The sequence below is a fragment of the Centropristis striata genome, chromosome 6, assembly GCF_030273125.1.
Source record: "Centropristis striata isolate RG_2023a ecotype Rhode Island chromosome 6, C.striata_1.0, whole genome shotgun sequence".
NCBI lineage: Eukaryota > Metazoa > Chordata > Actinopteri > Perciformes > Serranidae > Centropristis > Centropristis striata.
The window spans coordinates 7966609-7988885 of record NC_081522.1 but is presented as its reverse complement, the minus strand read 5'-3'; the positions used below and the strand labels follow the sequence as shown (position 1 = coordinate 7988885).

At 39.5% G+C, this 22277-nt stretch overlaps 1 protein-coding gene across 3 annotated transcripts in view; it reads left to right on the top strand.

Annotated features, from left to right (window-relative positions):
* The window catches only part of LOC131973174 (contactin-1a-like), a 74370-nt gene that overhangs the window by 40101 nt on the left and 11992 nt on the right, over positions 1-22277 (top strand). For all 3 annotated transcript variants that reach the window (XM_059335053.1, XM_059335055.1, XM_059335056.1), the window contains exons 4-15: positions 7204-7330; positions 8240-8418; positions 8809-8904; positions 9877-10083; positions 13946-14045; positions 14540-14721; positions 14997-15121; positions 16396-16513; positions 16840-16987; positions 17918-18045; positions 19714-19886; positions 20674-20797. In XM_059335053.1, coding sequence (XP_059191036.1) covers positions 7204-7330; positions 8240-8418; positions 8809-8904; positions 9877-10083; positions 13946-14045; positions 14540-14721; positions 14997-15121; positions 16396-16513; positions 16840-16987; positions 17918-18045; positions 19714-19886; positions 20674-20797 — 1707 coding nt within the window. The remainder of the gene's footprint in view (positions 1-7203; positions 7331-8239; positions 8419-8808; positions 8905-9876; positions 10084-13945; positions 14046-14539; positions 14722-14996; positions 15122-16395; positions 16514-16839; positions 16988-17917; positions 18046-19713; positions 19887-20673; positions 20798-22277) is intronic.

Genomic DNA, 22277 nt, shown 5'->3' with positions numbered 1-22277 from the left:
GCTAATTAGCTTAGCTTAGCCTAAAGACTAGAAAGCATGAGCTAGCCTGGCTCAGTCCAAAGGTAACAAGTCCAGCAAAACCAGCACTTAGAGCGCTCTAAATAACATGTATGTCATTTGTGAGTCTATACAGTGTATGAAAGAGAAGTTGAGGCTGTACAGTGGGATATGTGCCAGACTATTTCTTGGTGGGGCACCGTCGCTGTGAGGTTGCCAGGCAACCAGCAGAGACCCAGGGAAGTCACTGTGCCCGGCCAAGAAATAGTCCAGAAATAGTCCATATCGATCTTTTAATCCAACATCTGACAAGAGAGTGACTACATGTACTCACCAAAACGTTTTTCTTTTAAGTCAAGTGTAGAAAAAAGAACATCAGATCCTCGAAGCGCAAGTGTGATTTTCAAAGCCACAACCTTGTAAATGAAAAAAGTGCCAACAGAAAGCTGTGGCACTCTCCCTTTCCAGAAAGTCTGTAGATCTCTGCTGCTAAATAATAAATTGAGAGCTTCTACTATGTAGAGCAGGTTGTCATTTACCGTAGTGTCTGTGTTTGCGAGTGCATAGATTTCTACCTTGAGTGTTTTTCTCTGGGAGAACCAAAGTGGAGGCAGACTGTCAGCAGGGGGTAAATTGGAAAAAAGGAAGGCTTTCTGATTCGTTGCTTGGGAACACGTTGTGATGCTGCAGGCAGGTTGAATTGCTGACGGATTCAGTGAATAGAGGAACCATTTTTTTTTTCTGGTGATCTCGCTCAATCCTTTTTTTTCATCCATTTACTCTCTTTCCTTCTCCACAAAGCATTGATCATAGATTACTTTTTTAGTCTGTGTGTCTGCATGAAGCGTTACCTCCTGGACATGTTGACATTATCTCCAATTGTCTGCAGGAAAAAACACACCACAATGCAGCTGGTACTCTGGTGATTTCTTTTGATGTTGCATACATCAGTCCGGTACACTATAGACTTCAGTTTTTAAGGTCACCCAGCACTAATAAATGTGAGGAAACACTTCAAACTTGGACAAAGATGGAAGTGAAGCAGTAGAAGGAGACAGAGTCGATCCCACACTCCTTGAGGGTCCGGACACTGTGTAGGTGACCCTTCAGCTTGGAGAAGCTGCAAAATCCCTCTTTTTTTTATTTCAGTGAAAAGCACATCATTCAGCCCCAAGTGATGTTAATGCTCATCATTCTGATGTTTAAGTGACAGCCACCCCCTGCTGGCTTGAAAGATGGCTGTGTAAAGTTTGTATTTTTCACAGAACTAAAAAATATCACAATGTCAAATTGCTTCTCAGCTGTCTAGCCAAGCGATCAGTGCTTTTTAAACACTCATATGGCTGAACACACCACTTCCATCTCAATACTTTGGTGAGCTTAGAGTAAGTGGGTGTGTTGGATTGTGAGTGCATGTCACGCAGTGCATTTAAAGTTTCAAATATGACAGAAAATCTATCTGTTTGGATAATGGAATAACCATTTTTAGTTTCAAGAAACAAGGGGTGAGTGTTCAATGCTTTAGACTAATATTTGGTGGACTGAAAACAAATACAGTGTTCCCAGTGATGCACTTTTAATCCTCAGTCATCGTTTATTATATCAGACTGTGTTTCATATTAATATGACCTGTGAAAACATCTGGATTCAGATTCACCTTCTCATATGTCCTGTTTAAATAGCTCTGCTCTGTTGAAGCCGTCATTTCGGAGAGTAATTTGTTTTGACAGCAGTTGTGATTGCACAGCTGGCACCGCACCGAGCACACACTGACTGACACTGGAACTCTTCTGTCTACACCTTTGCAAAATAGTTGGGCTGGCAGTCAGGCAGAATAATTATTTATTCAACATTTAAAATTAAAAAGTAGATTTCTACCCCTGGAACAATTCGGTCTGTTCACCATGCTTCATTATGTGGCTCAAGGGTTTTTGGGTAATTATTGCTACACTGTGCTGTCGTTGCCTCCAGGAAACAATATGTTGTCTGTCCCACTTGGACACACTCTGGGTCACGCAAACAAACTATGCTGCAGATGTAGCCAAAACACACAGCTGTGAGTAAGGTTAAAATCATCAGAGAATTAGGTTCTTCTGGGATTTGAGGTAATTATGTGACTATTTAAATGTGACACAAAATTGCATACAAAACATTTGCAGAATAGGAACTGCAACCCGTGAAACAGCTGGAATTTTTCTGACTAAAGACATTAAACAAGAAAGTAATTTAACAAATATGACAGATTGCAGTTGTTTTATGTTCACAGGTATTGCACTGTTTCAAGTCAACAAGTCATTGTCATGCACCTAAAATTACACCTGAATTCAATGAATTATTGATGCCTCATTAGAACTGATGCCAGGGAACATAGCAGGTTCCTAAAATAACTGCCTTTACCGTATCTCAAATTCAAATGAGAGTCTTAACTTACCTTTAGCTGAACAGGAGTCTGTGTTTTAATAAAATCTGTCCAGAGGAAGATCGCTTCCAGCAACCCCCGGAGACACATCCTCTCAGCAGTGTCTGTGTCTTTCTGCTTTTTGCACACATGTGGTCTTCCCTTAGAGTAAGTTCTGTGTTTGTGTGCTGAAGTAATGACTTGCTTTTTAAACAGGGCAACTCAGGGCATCCATAGTCAAGTAATGTTTAAAGAGGAACAAAAAGATACACGGAGATTGAATAAAACAGTGATTGAAATAGTGATGTAGCCTTGGAGAGCTTGGAAGAGATTCTCTGTGATTTTGACGAAACACATCAGGCATGCTTAGGATGAGGGTGGAAGGAGTTTATGAGAGAATACACTCGGCAACTGAGGGTGGGTGGCTTTGAGAGATGGAAAATGAAAGCAAGAAAGAGTGATGATTCAACTGTAGGAGAAAAACAAGACTCTGCAGCCATGCCAGTGGCTCTGTGAAGCTGTACTTTGGCAGCATTTGGATTTGAGACAAATAACCATGCAGCCAGTAGCTGTTTTCATGCACATGTATTTTGAGTTATTACTTTAGACAAGCTGAATTGAAATATTGATAACATTTAATCAAATGTGCAAGAAAATTGGTTGAGGTGGGGTTTTCTTTCGTTTTAAAAAAAAAATAGCAAATGCACTTAATCAGACGTGGAATTGCCCAAACTCTGGTGTTGCGAACATTTACTTACATCACTGACCAGCTGTTTCTAGTGTCTGGCCAGATGTTATATTAATTTGTCTGTGTCTCCGAACAGCACGAAACATGGCTAATACCAACTGACATCCATTTTCTATCATGCATAGGTTAGATGTCCAAGGCAACTTGATTTATTTCCTGTTCGCAACTATTTCTTCTCTACTGTGTTCACTGGCAGATTACGGCTGTGTGTCACTTATAGTATACTTCTGTTGAAACTACATTCTAGCCTAGTTTATTTAGTCCAAACCAGCTGATGGAAACTTACATTAATTCACTTTACTTTTTTTGTGAAAAGTTTGCTTAACCCATAAGAACCCATGGTGACACCCGTGTAACAAACGTTAAATCTTCGATTTTTTGTTACTAGGCTAAGTTTAAACCCATTTAACAATTCTAATCTGTTAATAGGGTGTCCTGTATTGCATTTAACTTGTTTTGACCATATTTCCTGAACAAATTAAAGTCACAATTTTGATAAACAAAAAGACACATGGTTATTTGTATTTATTTATTATCGATTTATTATTATTATACTACTTAAAAACAAATCGAAAAAATAATTTGTTGTTAAACAGAACTAATAATGTCACAATTTTGATAGATGTTGTGGAGATGCAGAGAAAAAGGCAAATTTGTGTCTAGTTTTTTTAAATTTTAAAATACAAAATATTATAAACATAAATATTATAACCATAAATACTATAAGCACCCAATGTAATGTTTATGTCACATCACAGATCTTTGACATTTAGGGATAGTGTTTTTGAAAACACATCAGAAATGGTGGTATATCCCCCATAACTTTTCTTTAAGGATAACTGGGTCTGGGTTCTTATGGGTTAAAATTCCCTTCACAGTTAAATAAAATCTGGGTATCATCATTGTCTGGATAAGTGGAAACCTATGGGGCGAGATGGAAAGACAAGGGCTCACCAAAGTCAGTAGAGTTCATCCTATGGTCATCGTGGATATCTCTACCAAATTTCAGTGATATCCATCCAGTAATTGTTGAGACATTACACTCAAATCTAAAGGTGTCAACCTCATGGTGGCACTAGAGGATCACCAAGTCAGAAGGATCTATCATCTCATGGATCATGAATGTCTGTACAGAATTTCATAGCAATCTATCTAGTGATTGTTTAAATATTTCAGTCTTGCCCAGAAGTGGTGTACTTACAGACTGGCATTGCCATCCATGGAGCCATGCCGCTACCATGACTAACTAGAAAGACAGCTTAAGAATGGAAGTGATTGTAGAAAAACCCAGTGAAGGTAAAGAAGAGGAGCAGAGCGTGCTAATAGGATATAGATTAAAGAGATGGAGTGAGAACACAGGGAAGGCAGAAAGAGCTGGGGACAGATAGACAGACAGAGAAAGTGAAACAAGGCAGAGAGAATGTAAGAGGCCTGTGTGTGTCTCCAGGCAGTGGGCCTTATGTGGCCTGCTTCAACACTCCCCTTCACCATCTGTCACAACCCACATTACAGAGAAAGGATAGGAACGGCACCAGTGCTCATCTCTGCGAGTTTCACTCCAACTGCTATTTCAGCACTGCAGCAGAGCCTCACTGGCTCCTGTCCTCCAGCCACATTTATATTTCATATTTACATGCAAAGCATTTATCTGACACTCATGCAGAGCAATCTAAGTGCAACAGTCGAATAAGGTCACTATATTCCCCGTACTCTACTCATCCTTGTTTCTTTCAATTCATCTGTTTTTTCTCCTCTGTTTTTCCTTCGCTCTTGTTCCCAGAACATAGTTTCCCACTTAATTTACCTCCCATCAGCCCCACAATGCCCCATTAATAGTATGTTTAATTCCCTCTCAGCCAGCAGTAATTCTGAGTCCTTGGGATTTGCATCAATGTCAAGTCTCACACATGGTTGGCTGCTGGAGTGTGAGTGGGAGTGGATCCTGTCTCCTTACATCTTAATTGCTTCCTCGTGGTTGGCCATCCTGGTGCAAGAACGCTACAGCTAACTTGCTAGTGTGGTTATAAGTCCGTCTTCATACCGGTTAGGATTATAAGATTTAAATTCCTTTTGCAAAAGCAAATAAATATGCATCTGGTTCACAGATGTGTAACCACACAATACTGGAGATTACTTTACTTCAGTGTCAAGTACTCATACATGTTCGTCTGCTGGATTGTATATGATATTTGCTTTACTTTCTTATTATTCTGCAACATGTCTTCCAGTTTTTCGGAGAGTGAATAATAGTGGAAATGCATCTTTTGTTCAGATTTCTAAAGGTTGCTTTCTATCAGCCAATATAGAGGGAGTGAATCCTAAGCGCCAGTGCAGGCCATGTTAGAAAGATGGAATAGAAGCAGGATATTACAGTCTAGAAGAGCGAGCTTCTCCCCATTGAGGTGTCAGCTGTGCTCTCTTAGAACTCAGAGACGCAGGGGAATAACGCACATGGGCGCACACACACTCATACATTTGTATTCCTGCAGTCACCTACACACACACTTGATCTGAGAGAATAATCAGCATTTGGGAACATTTCGGCTCATTGCTTATTCATAGCCTGGCATTGTGTTTATGCCTTATTCATGCCTCTGCTCATGATGTCTGTCTGTTCTAATGAGTAATTGGGGCTAATTGTACGTGTGTGTTGATGGTGTAAAAGGCAGATTGAATCAAGAAAAGAATTTCCATCAAGGAGAGTCTTCTCCTAGGATTTGCCCGTTCGACTGCTTCACAGCACTGAGGATGACACATGCAGTGAAAGGAGGTTTGGATTATGCTAAGTCAAGATAGCATTTCCAGTTCCAGGATTTGTATTAGCTTGTAACAATATCATATCCGCTGGCAACAGATGAATGTGTCACTGCGGTTTGGCACCTGAGTGAGCACATCTCTGTCATAATTAGTATGATGTTGTGATTTTGGAATAAAGCGGAGGCTTATTAGTCTGCCTCATGCTTGAAAGAGGGAATTTGAGAGGAATCAAGGATTAGATTAGTAACAGCTCAACATATTCTCATGAATGGGTTCACTTGATATATCAGGTAAACTTGTGCAAAACAGTTTGACTATATACAGTTTAGGCCGGTGCGGGGAAAAAATGCTGTAAAATAAAAATGCTTTAAAAAATAGGAATGCTAATAGTTAATTTTTATCAGTTACCATAATGCAAAGTGTGTGAACAGAAGAAAAATGTAAATCAAATCAATATTTGGCGTAACCACGTTTGGTGTGGCATTTTTTTTAATTTACACCTGCTTTAGACATTTGCACAGTAATGTATATTACTACTGTATATAACTGTTCTATTTAAGGTTTTGAAACTGTCACTGTCGCTGTCACGGTTTTGGCAACAAAACTTATTGGTTAAGGTTAGGGGGAAAATAGGGTTTGGTTGATTAAAATAACTACCACACGGTTGCATAGGTCAAGTAGAAAGTGGCATTAATCCTGATCTTTTCGTGTATGACATTTTATTTCCAAGTTCACATAAATAACAACTTGACTTTCACTTTCAAACAGGACACGAAGGGCTGTGTCTTGAGCCAAAGTTCTATGTTTGTTTGACTCCCACCCTCCCCACAAGGATTTGATCACTATTTCCATCCACTATGTTGCCTCACATCCTGCTGCATAATTACTATGACCAGTTGAGGTCATGACCTGACAACACAAAAATAGCACCTGGCTCACATTTACGTGGGTTTCCTACATATTTCAGTGCTTTTTTCCCTGTTGGTATACTATCGATAACTGAATGAGAACAGCCTGTACAGCTACAACCAGGATTTCTTTGAAACCAGAGCAATAGAGGTGTGTGCCCCTGTGAGAACCACAAACCAAGCTGAAATATCAAAAGGCAGGTCCTCACAGGGCCAATCTCACAGTCTAGTCGATATGTTTTTTTTTGTTTTACATGAACCCTGCTGTCTCGTTTTTGATGGAGCTGCCCCAGAACTGCCAGACAGACCCAGAGCTCTAACACCTTGATGTTTCCCATTTGTATTTCTGACCCATCTTGTTGTTTACCCGGTTTTGTTTGTTTGTTTGTCTGCAGACGAAGCCACAGGTTACGGGCCAGTGTTTGAGGAGCAGCCGGTGGATACCATCTACCCCGAGGAGTCGCCCGAGGCAAAAATCACCATGAGCTGCCGGGCCCGGGCCAATCCACCAGCCAACTACAAGTAACATATGTTCCACATAACCCAGTCTCATTACTACCCGCTGTGCTTTCTTTGTGCCTCCCATTGCTCACCATCTCTCAGGCTGAATTCAGGATCTCTCTGTAAATGAAACGGTCACAAGGATGTTGATCTTCACTTCGATGTACCTCCAAGGTTTATTATATGTGTGACCATGGAGCTGTGCATGATTGTGTGATACATTTTCCCACATATTTGTGTCATTGTCAAACAACCTACACAACTCATTTTGCCTGCAGCAGATGTTTGTGTTTTCCTTATACTAACAATAACTTAAATGCCAAAATATGACATGCTGGAAAAAAACAAATAACAAATAGAATGTTGTTCCCGCGGCAGCAGCACAAACAGCACTGCCATCGTGTCTCCACCTCATTTTGCAGCTCAAAATTTAAAGCATTTCGCATCATCCATTTCAATTTAGATGTAAATGTATGTAAATTACATTGCTTGGCATCCCCCCCACATCGGTTTCACTGTCAAAGAGCCCAGAATTAGATGTCAGAGGGGAAGGAATTACGTTTGACCACAGCTGGTATTAAGTGTTTAAGAGGGTTCATCTACAGTACAGTCCGTTATGCGTTTGAAACATGAAATTTGTTATTGCTAAATTACAGTATGTGGGCACTTTTGTTGCAAGAAAGAGCAACTGTATTGCAGAATCGGGTCAGATCTTGCCCTGCTGTGAGGAAGCAAATGTCGGTTTTTGCCACACCACAATTAGAATATCACTGCAACAACTGACCTGGCCTCAGCTTAAAGTGTGCCATGAGAAACATTTGTCAACATTTATAATAAAATAGTAGTTATGCACTCCCATATCATACAATACTTTACACAGACTGCTTTCATAGTGCACGACTGTACTGACTTTAATTGTTCTCCTTGCAGGTGGATGTTGGATGGCATGGAAATTGACTTGAATGCACAAGCCAGCCACTACAGTTTAGTAGGAGGCAACTTGGTCATCAGCAACCCCATCAAAACCAAACATGTTGGACAGTACTTCTGCTCAGCTTCTAATGTGCACGGCACGGTGATCAGCCGAGAGGCCTCAGTCCAGTTCGGATGTAAGTAGTTCCGATGCACGCCTCCATTTAGGCTGCGATGATGTACAGTACCATGCAAAGAGAGAACTGCCCTGGAGCTGTACTTTCATGCATATTAAGCGCACCGAAATTGCAAGGGCAGCAGGGACGAATCATAAGTGGTGTGAAAAGTGCAATTTGTGAATAGTCTAACTTCATGATGCCAGCGTGGCTAATGTACTTTTTCCACTGTAAACTACAGCTCAATTCAGAAGTACTTGTTGAACTTTACGAAGGCCTTAAACCTTTAGTCTAGGTTTTATAGAAATTAGCTGCAGGAGATGCTCAAATACAAATATATGGCTGTATTTTCTGAGTAGCTCTTGAATCAGACAACTGTCTTTACAATTGATTTTTGTCCCTCTGCCTCAGACCTCGATCTTTTCTCCTCGGAGGAGAGGGCAGCGGTGGAACTCAAAGAGGGACAGGGTGCAGTGCTGCTCTGCGCTCCCCCGCCACATTATCCAGGTACAGCATGTGATAGCCTGAGAGTGCTTCTGCTGAAGTGTTCCTGCAAGACTGTGTTCAACCTCCATCATCCTGTCACAGAGCATCTGATTGATTGAAGTGGGCGAATGCAGCAGTGGCACAGTAGTTAGCACTGTTCCCTGTTTTGATTTCAGCTCCTTTCACTGTCAACTTCTTAAATGTTCTGTCCTTGATTGTGTGGGTTTCCTCCTTGGTACTGTTTTTTTTTTTCTTTTTTTAATTTTAATTTTATCCACATGGGGAATGTCATGACACTGATGAACCGATTATATGAAATGAAGCAAAGATATTTTGTCCCCTGTTGGCTTGGGATTGAATTGCCCTTCTTAATGTCCTCTAAGGTATAAAAATAATGACGGCCCGGCTCTGTCACTGTCTCATTATGAGATTTTAAGCTCTTTTTTCTCAGTTTGCAGTCATTCCCATGCTGGGTTTACTTCTGTGCCTCTGAAATGTATTCATTAGCCTCATATCTAGTACAAGTTAATATGTCATTACGAGGGTTGTTGTTTGCTTTCCCGTCTTCTAGTCATCTGTATGTGGCCTCATTTTCTTAAGCGTTTCCTTAGCATTGCCGTTATTTAGCCATAGCCATCAACCTACAAAACTGTACACATGCTTCCCATATTCATGCTTATGCAAATTGGTCAACAGTCTGAAAGCTTTGTTAAATCTCTCCACAGCATCAGAATTGCCTCAGCAAGCCAATGTGCTCACAGTATTTTCTCTATTATTCCTTTCAGCAAAAAGAAGATTTCATCTGAAAGGTCAATAGATGCTTGAATAATAAATCCCCCTCAGCACCAAAGAACAACGCTATTTTTATTTTGCATGTTTTCACATTATTCAAAGTGAGACAGCCTCACATCCAATCCTCTCGGCTCTCTGCAAAGCATTTGCTGTGTCTCTTGATTGACAGGTGCTGTTTTTGTTGTTTCTCTTTCTGTGCAGCTGAGCTGTCATTCCGATGGATCCTCAATGAATTCCCCACCTTCATCCCACTGGACAAGCGGCGTTTTGTCTCCCAGATAACGGGTAACCTCTATATCTCCAAGGTGGACTCTTCCGACAGTGGCAACTACTCCTGTATTGTGTCCAGCCTGTCCATTTCCAAGAGCGTTTTCTCCAACTACATCCCCCTCGTACCTCTGGCAGAACGTTAGTACTTCACTTCCTACTACCCACCGTCTTACCTTTTGCTTATTTCTAATCTTTTGGGTAAACACTTTGAATATAATGAAGCTGTCACAACCAGCGATCTCCAAGATTTTCATTAAAATAAATGTCTGTTAAATTACAATCTACAGTGCAAGAGTTATAAGGTTACACAAACTGAGCCTATGGCCCTTGAAACATTACAATCCCCATTCCACCTGTAAAAGGTAAATAAAAACAGAATGCATCATATTCAGTGTTCACATTTATAACAACTAACGTTTATCTGTCTGCAAATTTAAAAAAAAAGGATTTTTACAGTTTTCAATTGAATATAGTGTCAGAAAGGATGAGTACATTTTACATTTAGGTTTTCTGAGGTTCAAGGTTTCCCTTGATTTTTTGGAATCGATTGAACAAACTGGGTGCAGTTTATTCACTTGTGTATGAAGCAGCCAACATGATCTCACAGGAATCCGTGAAATAGCCACGGATTTGCTTAACTCAAAATCCGTGGAATAGCCACGGAATCACTCAAATTTCTGTGAAACTGACACGGATTTCGCTACAATGCAAGTTAATGACAGTCATATCCCGTGGCTATTCCAACATACAAAGTGAGTATGTACATTCACTGAGTGAATATTTAGAAAATAAAACATATATTTCTCGCTAGAAATGTGATCAAAATCCATTTTTATGCAGAAACTAAGTCAAAATATTGATTTTTTCACTAAAAATGAGAGAACTGTCCGCCATGTTTTTTGTTCTGACCGCCGGGACCTTGAAAGTCACATGACTTGGAACAAACCAATAGGAAAAAATATCCATGGAATAGCCACGGGATATTACTGTCATTAACTTGCATTGTAGCAAAATCCGTGTCAGTTTCACGGAAATTTGAGTGATTCCGTGGCTATTTCACGGATTCCTGTGAGACCAGGTTTCGAAGCAGCATACTGTTCTTTCCGGTCCCTGTTTGCATTGCAAGAAAATCATTACTATGGCTGAACAAATGAATGTTTAAAAACAAGAGAAAATGGGGTCCAAAAACACACCTACACTTACTGCCCATCACCGTATTTGTGCCGCCTTTACCTTTAAATAACCCACATAAAAAGCCATGTAAAAATCTGAGTTGGTGTAATTATCTTGCACCAGATTGATCACAGCTGGTCCACAATACTCTGACTCCCTGGTTGGTTTAAGGCTACCATTGGTTGCATATCTCATGTGGCATTCTCCTCCCCATCCCTTATCTCCGATATCTATTGCAGGAGAACCCTCGCTGCTGGGCTCAGTGCAGGCCAAGACGACTGTGATTGGTTTACAGAAATACAAGCCGACCACTCTCCAGTGCTGACATAGTGCTGTGGAGATAGGTCTGGCTATGTGAGACTAGGGCCACAATAACATTTGCATTAACATGCACTTAAGCTCAATACAATTGTGAAATACAACAGGGAGATTGAATACATGTGTCTCCGTAATAGCCAGGAAACCTTAATAAGTGTTCAATGAAGAAAAACTATCCGGGCAGTACTCTCTAACCAGCCAAATGAGGTGTGAGTAATAGACCAGCAGCTAAAGTGTTTCTTAAAGAGATGAGTTTCAAAAATAAGCTTGAAAACAGGAAGTGACTCTGCCTGGCTGCAGCAAAGCATCGCATTGATTTTTCTCCCTCGTCCCGACTGAAGCACCATGTTTAATCACAGTAGTGCTTGTTTTAAATGTGATAAGGTCACGCCACCATTGTTGACTCTTTAAATTAGATTTAAAGGAACAAATTAGCTCAGAAGTAGACTGACACACAAGGACTTGCTTTAAGACAGAGCCAGAAAAAATGAATTGGAACATACACAGCCCCAGAGATAAAGATCACAAGCTAAAGCAGTGTATGTAAGAGGAGTTATAAATGCTCAGTGTGTTTGTGCAGCCATATGTAAGCAAACTAGACAACTGTTTCAGCATTTTCCTTGGGGTGTTCTTCCACTGTTTGATACTGACTTTCATGATCATGTAACTTGTAGCACGCTGCACCTGTGGCAGATGGCTTTTGAATAGTACTGTCGTTAGTTAGAATGCAGACTAAAATGTCGTGTCCCACCAACGAGGTCAAAGAGTTGTTTGGGCTCTCTCATGCATATGTGTATTATGAGATACCTTGAGGGTGTGATGTGGCCTGTATATAACTCCAAATAGTTTGCGTGTGTGTGTTTGGAGGGGAGTGCATACCTTTGCATTTTATCAGTTTTTTTAAATGTCTTGTGTATGGTGTAAAGGACACATTTACATGTTACAGAGTGTGTAAACATGTTATATTAGAGTTATTTGCAGTATCCTAGTCATGTTTTCATCAGGTAAACACCATATCCTGGTTTCAGAAACCTGGGTAAACCTTTAAAGGTCGTCCACAACAAGAGCACTAATTATAACGATTACGATGTGAGCATCCACACTGATGATAGATAACGTTCTGTTACAGTGGCACCAAGTAGGGCTGGCTGGACTTTTTTAAGGCATCAATATAATTTCAAATGAGATACAGAATGAGACAATACTGTTCATAGCAATATAGTTTGCTGTTACATAACCCATTTCTTATTTAAAGCCACTTGCTCACTTCTGCTGCAAAAGGGAGAAAGATCCAGCACTGGTCCACTCTGCCAATACAATTTTAATCATTATTTGCATGCCTGTGTATTTTGTTAAGCAGGAGAAAAAAAAGCCTGTAGATGCACCAGTGTTGCCTCTGGTAACGCTCTGTTGAGACAGCAGCCAAACCCCTCCCCCCAAAAAAACATAAGAAAGAATATGTTATTAGTTATTAAATAACAAAAGGCTCCAAAGCTGTGTTTTAAACAGTCTATTGTTGTAGTTTATGGAGCATGCTCAGAGATTGGCATCTTTTTATCTAATAAAGGTTGTTTGTTTGTTTATTTAATTTTTCATTTACATGTTGTGCAGCTGTATATTTTAACAGCATAATTAACAGTCCCTATAATAAAAGTGCATGTGATGTCTCACATGGGGCTTTCCCATACAACTGAACATTTAGGTCACAAATACTGAGATATATATTGGATGGATGCTACCTGGAATACCTTGATTGAAACCTTCGGCTTATACTTGTGTTGTGGTGGTTTGATCTAGGCTGAAATAAATGTTAAAGTATGACACCAGAAACGCAAAGGAGACATTTTATTGTTGCTCCTGTCTCCTGCTGTCTGTCTCACTGCTGACAAGATGACAAAAATTCAAACCGTCAGACTGCTGAATGATCTGGTACCGTAAATGAACTTAACTGGGTCTCCTTTTTCACCTGCTGAGCTACAGAATTGACAGAGCAGCTGAGATGTTGAAAAATCAAAGGCATGGCATGGCACCCCGATTCACCAGAGACAAAAACAAGTTAAAAGATTACAAACTTCTTCAAACAAACCCAGCTCGCAAATGAGCTGCTATAACGTCCTGTGCAAATCATACATACTGTGAGGCATTAACCTGGTCTTTCCTGTGGTAATATGGTCAAAACCAGGATGAGACTCTACACTAGGATTCTACCGTGCATGCAAATTAAGTCATTGTGTTGCTAACCTAAAAAAAGCCTTGTTACATAGGGCTTTTTGTTTGCTTCAGTAGGACAGCTCAGTACAAAACAACATTTACAAAGAAGTATCTTCTATTTAATCTGACCCACTTAGGCAATGACAGAAGAGGCTTTGAAAGAAAACCTTAAAACAAACACTGGATGGTTAAAATGAAAAAGTAAATCATTTTGAAACCACTATTTGTTTCAGGCTTAGCAGCTGAGAATGAGCTTAGCCTCGGAGTCATGACTCTGGTCTGTTGTTATTCCTCTCAGGTCCCATCAGGAAATACCCTGCTGACCTTAAAGTCAAGTTTCCAGACACCACTGTGCTGGTGGGGCAGAATATCACCTTGGAGTGCTTCGCTTTGGGAAAGTAAGTGTGAGAGATCATTGGTTACTACTGGTTTGAAATGTGCAGTGTTTGCACTGAAATGCAGGGAGTCTAATCTTCTTAGGGTCAAAAAATGGATCTCAAAAGAGAATTTAAATGTATATAGATGAACATGTTTTTGCCTAGTCAGTAATGAAATAATAGGATAACCTTTATTTTCTCTTTATTATTATTGCATGAAATACATTCATTTCAATTATAGCAGCATATAAGCAGCATATAAGTACATACAGCAGTATTTAATTGGGAAACTAAAATACAAAATTGTAAGTAACATGTATGTAACAGTAACACCCCATTAGTTCACTGTTAACACACAGTAAAATGTTGTTTACCGCAACTTACATTCACCACCTATTTTTTGAGCTAAATCATTTATAAAGCGTGTTTCAGAATGATGAGGACTTGAGTGCAGTGCTGCATAACAAGTTGAAGCCTCCCTTTTTGCATTATATTTCTCCACCTGCTCTCCCAAGCCCCGTCCCTGATATCCGCTGGAAGAAGTTAAACGGACAGCTGCCACCCAATCACGAGGTGCGGATGGCGGGGGCTCACCTGCACCTGTACAATGTGCAGTATGAAGACGCTGGCAGCTATCAGTGTGAGGCGTTAAACTCGAAGGGAAAGGACTATCACACTGCACGCGTGTCTGTAGAAGGTAAGTGTTTTGTCACTCTTAAAACATATGACAGAGAATACATGCCTTCATCAACTTTACATTCTTTATCAGCTGTATTATTATCTGCCGGGCACTGCTGTGTGGGTGGCGTAGATTCACCAGCACTTTGTTCCGAGTATATTTTCCTCAGGATTTTTCTTATTTTAGATCTAACACCTACTTTAATGCCTCAAGTATCATATATTATTTAGCAGCTTTGTTGTTTTTCTTGGGTTTTTCTTAACACTGTGACTCTGATTTTGCTAATTTTGCAGCTTTTCCTGAGTGGGTGGAGCAAATCAGCAGCACAGAGCAAGACCTCGGTAGGGATTACACCATGCCCTGCATAGCCAGTGGAAAGCCTGAACCACACATCCGCTGGCTGAAAAATGGAGAACCGGTAATATTCAGACTCAAATCTTTTATTGTCTTAACATACCGAGATAAGAAAAACATTATTTCACATCCAAAAATGTATTGTCCAACGCAAGGAAACTTACGTTTTAAATTTGAGATACAAAAAATTAAATATTTACCCCTTATCAGAGCACTCAAGCCTCACACACGATTGTGCACGTTGGTTGCAGAAAAAAAATCTGAAATAGGCTTAAATACACAAGAAAACTTTAATCACAGGAAGAGTTGTAATCTTTGAACATGTCGTGCTGTGCAGTGGGCTGCCAAAACCGAAAAGGTAAGAATAGAAGTCTTCAGTTTTACACATTTACATTACAATATTATTATATACATTTACATATACATTTTTAATACTTGCCTATCCCCAAGTGACATATTGTTATAGTATCAAGACAGCATTTTCGACAGTAAAATAAAGAAAACGTCCAGTGAGGAAGTAGCCTTCGTAATCACAATGTTTTAACATTATTATATTATGAAATGTTTAAGCTGGGCTTCTGAGTCTCCTGTAACGATGGTACTAATGTTCTGTTTAAGTTTATTTAATAGTAAGTCGATTTCACTGCTGCTGAAGTTCTTACAGCCTTTTTTTGATGCATCTCTCAAATTCTTGGGCATATGCCAGAATATTTGAACACAGCACAACACCTGCCCTTATATCGTGTTTAGGGGATGTAATCTTTACTAATACAAATGGGATTCAGTACAGTTTGGTGCATCTGGAGTTGACTTCTCTAAATTAATATAAGAAAAATTTAAGAGAATGTTGCTGCATCAGGGATATTGTCTCATACATTTGAATTTGGCATAGCTGTAATATACGCACAGCCAATTTGAGCTCTGGTTGGTGTCCTAGAACCTATACAATGTGCAGCCTGGGGTTGTTACAGTAGCACAGTAGTGACAGGAAGCTGGCACAGTGAGTACACATCATGTCAGGCGAAAGTACCTGTTGGTACGGAGTGTGTGCCAGCATGGGTTGTGTAACCTTCCATAGAAACAACTGTCGTCAGCCTGAAAAATACCCAAGAGAGTAACGAGTAGTGACAGCAGAGTGGGGGAGGTTGTTTGATTTATGCAGCTGGATAAATCATTATGCATTAATGAAATCCTCTCCCAGTCAAATAAACTAATTGGCAGCTTTACCTCTGTGGATGTCAACAAGCAACAGTTACTTATTAATAGAATTTTAACTGCATGAAAATGGTGAAATGAGGAATGATGATATTTTAACTTCCCACTCCTATTTTTCGACAGTCTGACAGGAGAGAGATGAGGTTCAGCAGCTTGACGTTTGAGGATTCGGGGATGTATCAGTGCATTGCAGAGAATCATCACGGACTCATATATGCCAATGCAGAACTGCGTGTGTATGGTGAGTCACACCTTGGCTACAGCCGCAGCACAAATGGCTGCATCAGAGATTTAAAGGTCACGTTTGAAGCTGACTAATTGGAGCTCATTAGGACTTTAGATTTAGATTTTAGTACGAAAAACAACTTTTAAATGGCTGAAAAAAACACATAAATTCAGAATGTTTCCAAAAATGTACTTTTTGTCATTCAAAGTTTGTGTGTAGTACCAATGTCAGCACACTACATATTTTTGTGAATGTATATTTTTCCATAAATGTATGCATGCCTGCAGTCAATGCATATTCTACTACGTTTGTGATTAATAATCCAAACTGTCCCTCCTCAGCCTGTGCTCCCACGTTTGAACACAACCCAGTGAAGGAAGTCATGGCAGCTAGAAACGGCCGCGTGGTGATCGAATGTCGACCCAAAGCGGCTCCAAAGCCCGCTTTCTCCTGGAGCAAAGACACAGAGCTGCTTTCCAACTCTACCAGGTGAGCAATTTTCTTCAAAGGTAGAAATTTAGAAAATCAGAAAGGTATTCATTCTGCGAGGCTGGTTTGTTATGGCGGAGCTTTCCTCTTTTCTGTAGTTTTAATGCAAATATTCATCAACCTGTTTCTGTGACAGGGAGACACATCTGGGTCATATTTCTGTAACACAAGGATGACGACCTACAGTTGATCCCCTCTAGATTAGCAAGGCACATACAGTATAGTGGTTTTGGGGATCTAAAATAAGCTCTGGATCTCCTAAATTTACTTTGTGCCACTAAGACTCTAATGTTGTTGTTTGTCAGTGATTGCTGAGCCGTGCTCTGCTGTCTGTCAGTGGCTGACATTAAGCTCATTCTCCAGCTCATCAGCATGGACAGACAGGGTGTATAAACCCCTCTCTTGTACTCCTCACTGACAAAACAAGCCTAATCTGTGAGCTCTAAGACCCCCAACCCTCTCCCCCCAGCCTACACCGCCCCCCCGCACCGCTGTGAGGACTCACATGGAGGAGGAGCAACGGGCCAAATTATCATGCAGCATATGCCTCACAATAATCTCTGTGGTGGATGTCTGCGTGCGAGAGGGTGTGGAGTAGTGACGGGGCAGCTGGCACGCTACTATTTGTTATGCATGAGTATGAAATATGCAGAGAAAAAATGAATCAAACATTGTTGCCATCCTTTTAGCGCAACTTAATACTGCCTCTTGCTGAATGGATTCAAGTTCACATACTTGTGTTTCTTAGAAAACCCATACGTCCCATTAGGGAACCAGCAAACATTCAAAGTTCTTTCATCATTTTTCATCATCCACACATCCGTGGAATAACATACGCTGGACTTTTGACCTTCATAACGCGCTGAATCTTTTATGTCACATAGCTCTTTCTTGTCAGTGTGTGAAGAATTAATTCCTTTTTCTCCTCAGGGTGTTCATCTGGGTGGATGGGAGCCTGGAGATCCTCAACGTGACGCGAGCAGATGAAGGCCGCTACACCTGCTTCGCTGAGAATGACCGGGGCAAGGCCAACAGCACGGGCCGACTGACGGTTACAGGCAAGTTCCAGATAATGAACTATGCTTAGTTGATAACTCTCTTTATAGTTTTTTTTTTATTAACTTGGTGTTGCTTTGACTCGTATCAGCCTCTGCTGGCAATCATTCCTGTCACAAAACAGTCTCGACCTTCAAATGTCTACTGTTGAATAATGTCTCTCTGAGTGGAGTGACAGTGTACAGGCTACTGGTGGATATTCAGTCATTCCCCAAGGACAGGGGCGAAGCAGGACTGCTTTAGATCAGATGTGATGAGACAAGGACTTAGTTCTCACACTGTTCAATGAGAAAAGATGAGAGGACTTGAGTTATGAACTTGCTGAGATAGTTTGATTGAAAAGTAAATAATAACATTCGTAAAAACAAATTGGTTTTGCTTTTGATTTGTTTTCTTTGTATGCAATCTCAGCCGTCAAACATGTTTAGTTCTTTACGGTTGATCTCCAGTTGTGCTGGATGTACAGCTCTTTTCTGCCCTCTTCTGGACATTTGCACACATTGAACAACTCTATATATTTCATATTAACACCATATCGTTAACTATAGATCTGCCTACTATGTGTCTTTTAAGCAAGGTTACCACAGATCCTTAAACTTAAATTAGGTTTTCAGAATTAAGGTTATAAAATGTCTTGTAAAGTCTAATTTTTAATTATGGTAAGTTAGATATTGTGTTGATGCCTTGTTGCATCCTTTAACTGACTATTAAACAATCTCAATTTAATATTGATGCTTGTATATGACCTACATATACAGGCATTATAAACCAGTACTGAGCAATTAAAATGTAATTTAAATATGTTTTTAGGTTCGGATGCGACTCAGTCCAGCTCATTCTTTTTTTCTTTTATTTTCTTTCCTTTTTTGTTGTTGTAATGTTTTGATTGGTTCTGCACAGGCCCCCTGCTCTTATCAAGGTAACATGATTTATAAAAAAGATACACAAAACAGAACTGAGCTAAAGACAGTTGGCCCGGGGCTTTCAGATAAGTCACATTTCAGTCTGTCATTTCTGATAGTTGGGATGATAATGTTTTAGTGCAGAGCTGCAACAGCCACTATGCAACATGAAAGAGAGGAGCAGACTTTTTGATTATTTAAAAAAAAATACTAAGCCTGAGTTTACCGATTTAATGGATAGTTAAAGTGGCTGAAAGGTAGATTACTGTAATGCTTATGTGTCTTAATTTGAAAAATTAACTGTAGCCTACTCTGTAACTACCAGAAAAACCCTGTTTTATTTACACAATATTGTCAATATTGACAAGTCCTAGCAAATTGTAATTAAAATAAGAATGGAAAAGGATATATATATATATATATATATATATATATATATGTATGTATATATATTTCCTTTTTTATAATAACATAATATTTTAATTGAAATGTAAAGCATCGTTTATTGCATGTGCCTTTAATTTTATTACTTTATGAGATTTTATGGAACATATCAAACATATCAAGGAAACTGTTGCTAGTGTCAAGTTGATTTCAAACTTGAAGTTAAGCCCTAATGAGCAGTAGTTATGCTGAGTATTACATTTTGTCTGTCTGTTATTTTCATCCATTAAACAAAACATTAATAACTGAAATAGGTGTTCAGCGGCTGTAATGATCTCTTTCTTATCATCACTGATCCCGTCATTCTCCTGTGTTTCTCTTCAGAGTCCACAAAGATCACCTTGGCACCGTCAAACGCTGACGTTAAGGTGGGGGAGAACACCAGGATGCAGTGCGTCGCGTCACATGACCCCTCTCTGGACATCACCTTCATCTGGTCCGTGGATGGCCGGGTCATCGACCTACACAAGGACAGCCTACATTTCGAACGCACCCTGGTGAGACATCATGTTGGTTCATTAAGTATTTTAAGAAAGAGAAATTAACATATTTTTAGCTTGCTAGCCCTAACTTCGCCCCAACCGCAAAATCTCTGCTCTATCCTGGAGTTCGTCCACGTTAAATCATTTTTCAGGTTGGGTTGATGTTTTTAGTATTTTTATTGGAATACCTGACATGGAAAACTACAGCCTGCTTTAAGTGAATATGACTCTAAAAGCAATGTCACATTCCTTCCCTGAGTGGAATAGTGCATTGTATATCAGTTTAATAGCAATTTCCGCTAACATCCATTATTGTTGACATGACCTACTCTCTCTCTCTCTCAGTGCTGCTCTAACCATAAGTTAGCGGTTAGCATTTCTCATCTGTCACTGCCCACTAGGCAAACACTATTATGATTGTGATTGATGATACCCCCTTTTTTGTACACAAGGAGGATTTTCCCCTCGTAAAAACTGGGTCCAGTTCCACTTAATACTGTTTGTGTGGTATTAGCAAAACCAGTTTGACTCTCAAACAATGTAGTAGTTCAGTGTAGTCGGTTTCAACAATGAGAGTGCTGACGAGAACAAACACAATGTGGAGCTTGAGATTTCTACCTTTAGCTGAAGCCCATGTTCACCTAGATGCTCAGGTTGGATATCTCAGTCCCTCTGCTCTTGCAGGATTACTTGAGTGACTGAAATAATATGTCCTTTTCCATATTTTTGCTTTGTCAAGAACACAGTGGCGAAGCTTTGCCTTATTGATGTGTTGATTGTTGTGTTTGTTGTTTTTGTGCAGAACGGAAGCTCCAACGGTGAGCTGCTGATTAAGAATGTCCAGCTGAAGCATTCTGGGCGCTACACCTGCACTGCACAGACCCCCATTGACAATGTTACTGCCTCTGCCCACGTGGTTGTCAGGGGTGAGTCATGAGTGGTGCAATCACACATGTGCAATCAGTCATTTATTTAAAAATGTCTCATAGGCTCTGAGGAAATATTTTCTCACTCAGTTTCTTGCTAGGAGTAGAGCACGATCAATATGTGATTTTTTTTTTTGACTAATACCCATAAAAATGTAAATGGTAAAAGAAAGTTTACAGATTACTGAAATGGTGGCCATAATAATGAATGTTTGAGCTGGAATGAAATAGGCCTTATCTATTGGAATTGTGCAACAATATGACTCTACAAAGACTGCTTTTCTTTTCTGCTTTTCTTAAAAAAAATAACTTTATTGAAGAATAAAGTTCTACTCCTCAAAGAATTGTCACTAGCACTTATTGATGCACTAATAGCTCTTATTGCAGTATACCTAGATTGTTTGCTTTTACTCTTCCTGTAAGTCGCTTTGGATAAAAGCATCTGCTAAATGACTAAATGTAAATGTAAGAATATTTAACATAATTTTACATAAAAGTCATCATTAACCAATTCTAGAAATGAACACAGAAAATAAATAATAAATAAAAATAAAATAGTAATGTTACTAAACATCAGTACTGTATGTTAAGTATCACTTAATTGCTAACCATTTAGATAGATAAGTGATTAAAAAAATAAAATATATAGCTCTATGGCATCGCTTCTAAATCATGCAAACCATGCTGTAGTTTTCTGTAAATTTCTGTTCTGTAAATCATGTTGAAAAATGTATATGACAGTAATGATAGATACTCATAAGTCTGTGATAAGTAAATATCAACAGCTAATCAGCTAACGAGATCCAACATGAACACTGTTCTGTGTTTTTGCTCTTCTCACTGGTTTAAATTGGATTTTTTTGGGCATTGTCAATTAGATCTGATCAAACTACACCCACATCGGTCCTGATGAAGCAGATTATCTGAGCTTTAGAGTGTTAAACTCTTTAGAAAATAATACCTTAGTAAGTGTGAAGACGTGTTTCAAACTTTGAAGGATGATTATTTCTGAATATTTAATGTTGCAAAGAAATACTTGCCAAGTTTTCAGGGTGGTTAATTCCATAGAGCTTATTAAACTGAACACAAGACAAAAAAAAATCCACAGTTCATTAGACACATATTCCTAAACTACTCATTAAAATTTTCACCATCTCCATATTATCAAACCCGGTGTGTGGGGAAAAAGGGAGAAGAGACAGAGCAAGATAACACTGTACTGTATTGAGTGCATGTTTATAGAGAAGTAAATCTCTCCAGAGTAACCAGACCGTAGCCGGTTTTGCCAGATAATCTGTCGACCCAAGGACTCTGTGCAAAGAAACACAAGAGAGAAAGTGCCGGAAAAAGCTATTTATAAAAAAAACAACTCTATGTCCAGCCAGGCAAAGTCATTTGGGAAATAAACTATGAAGTTTTTTGCAGGAAAGTTTTTCAATTTCGTAATAAAAAGCTGTTGGTGTGGTTGAATTATTAGAAA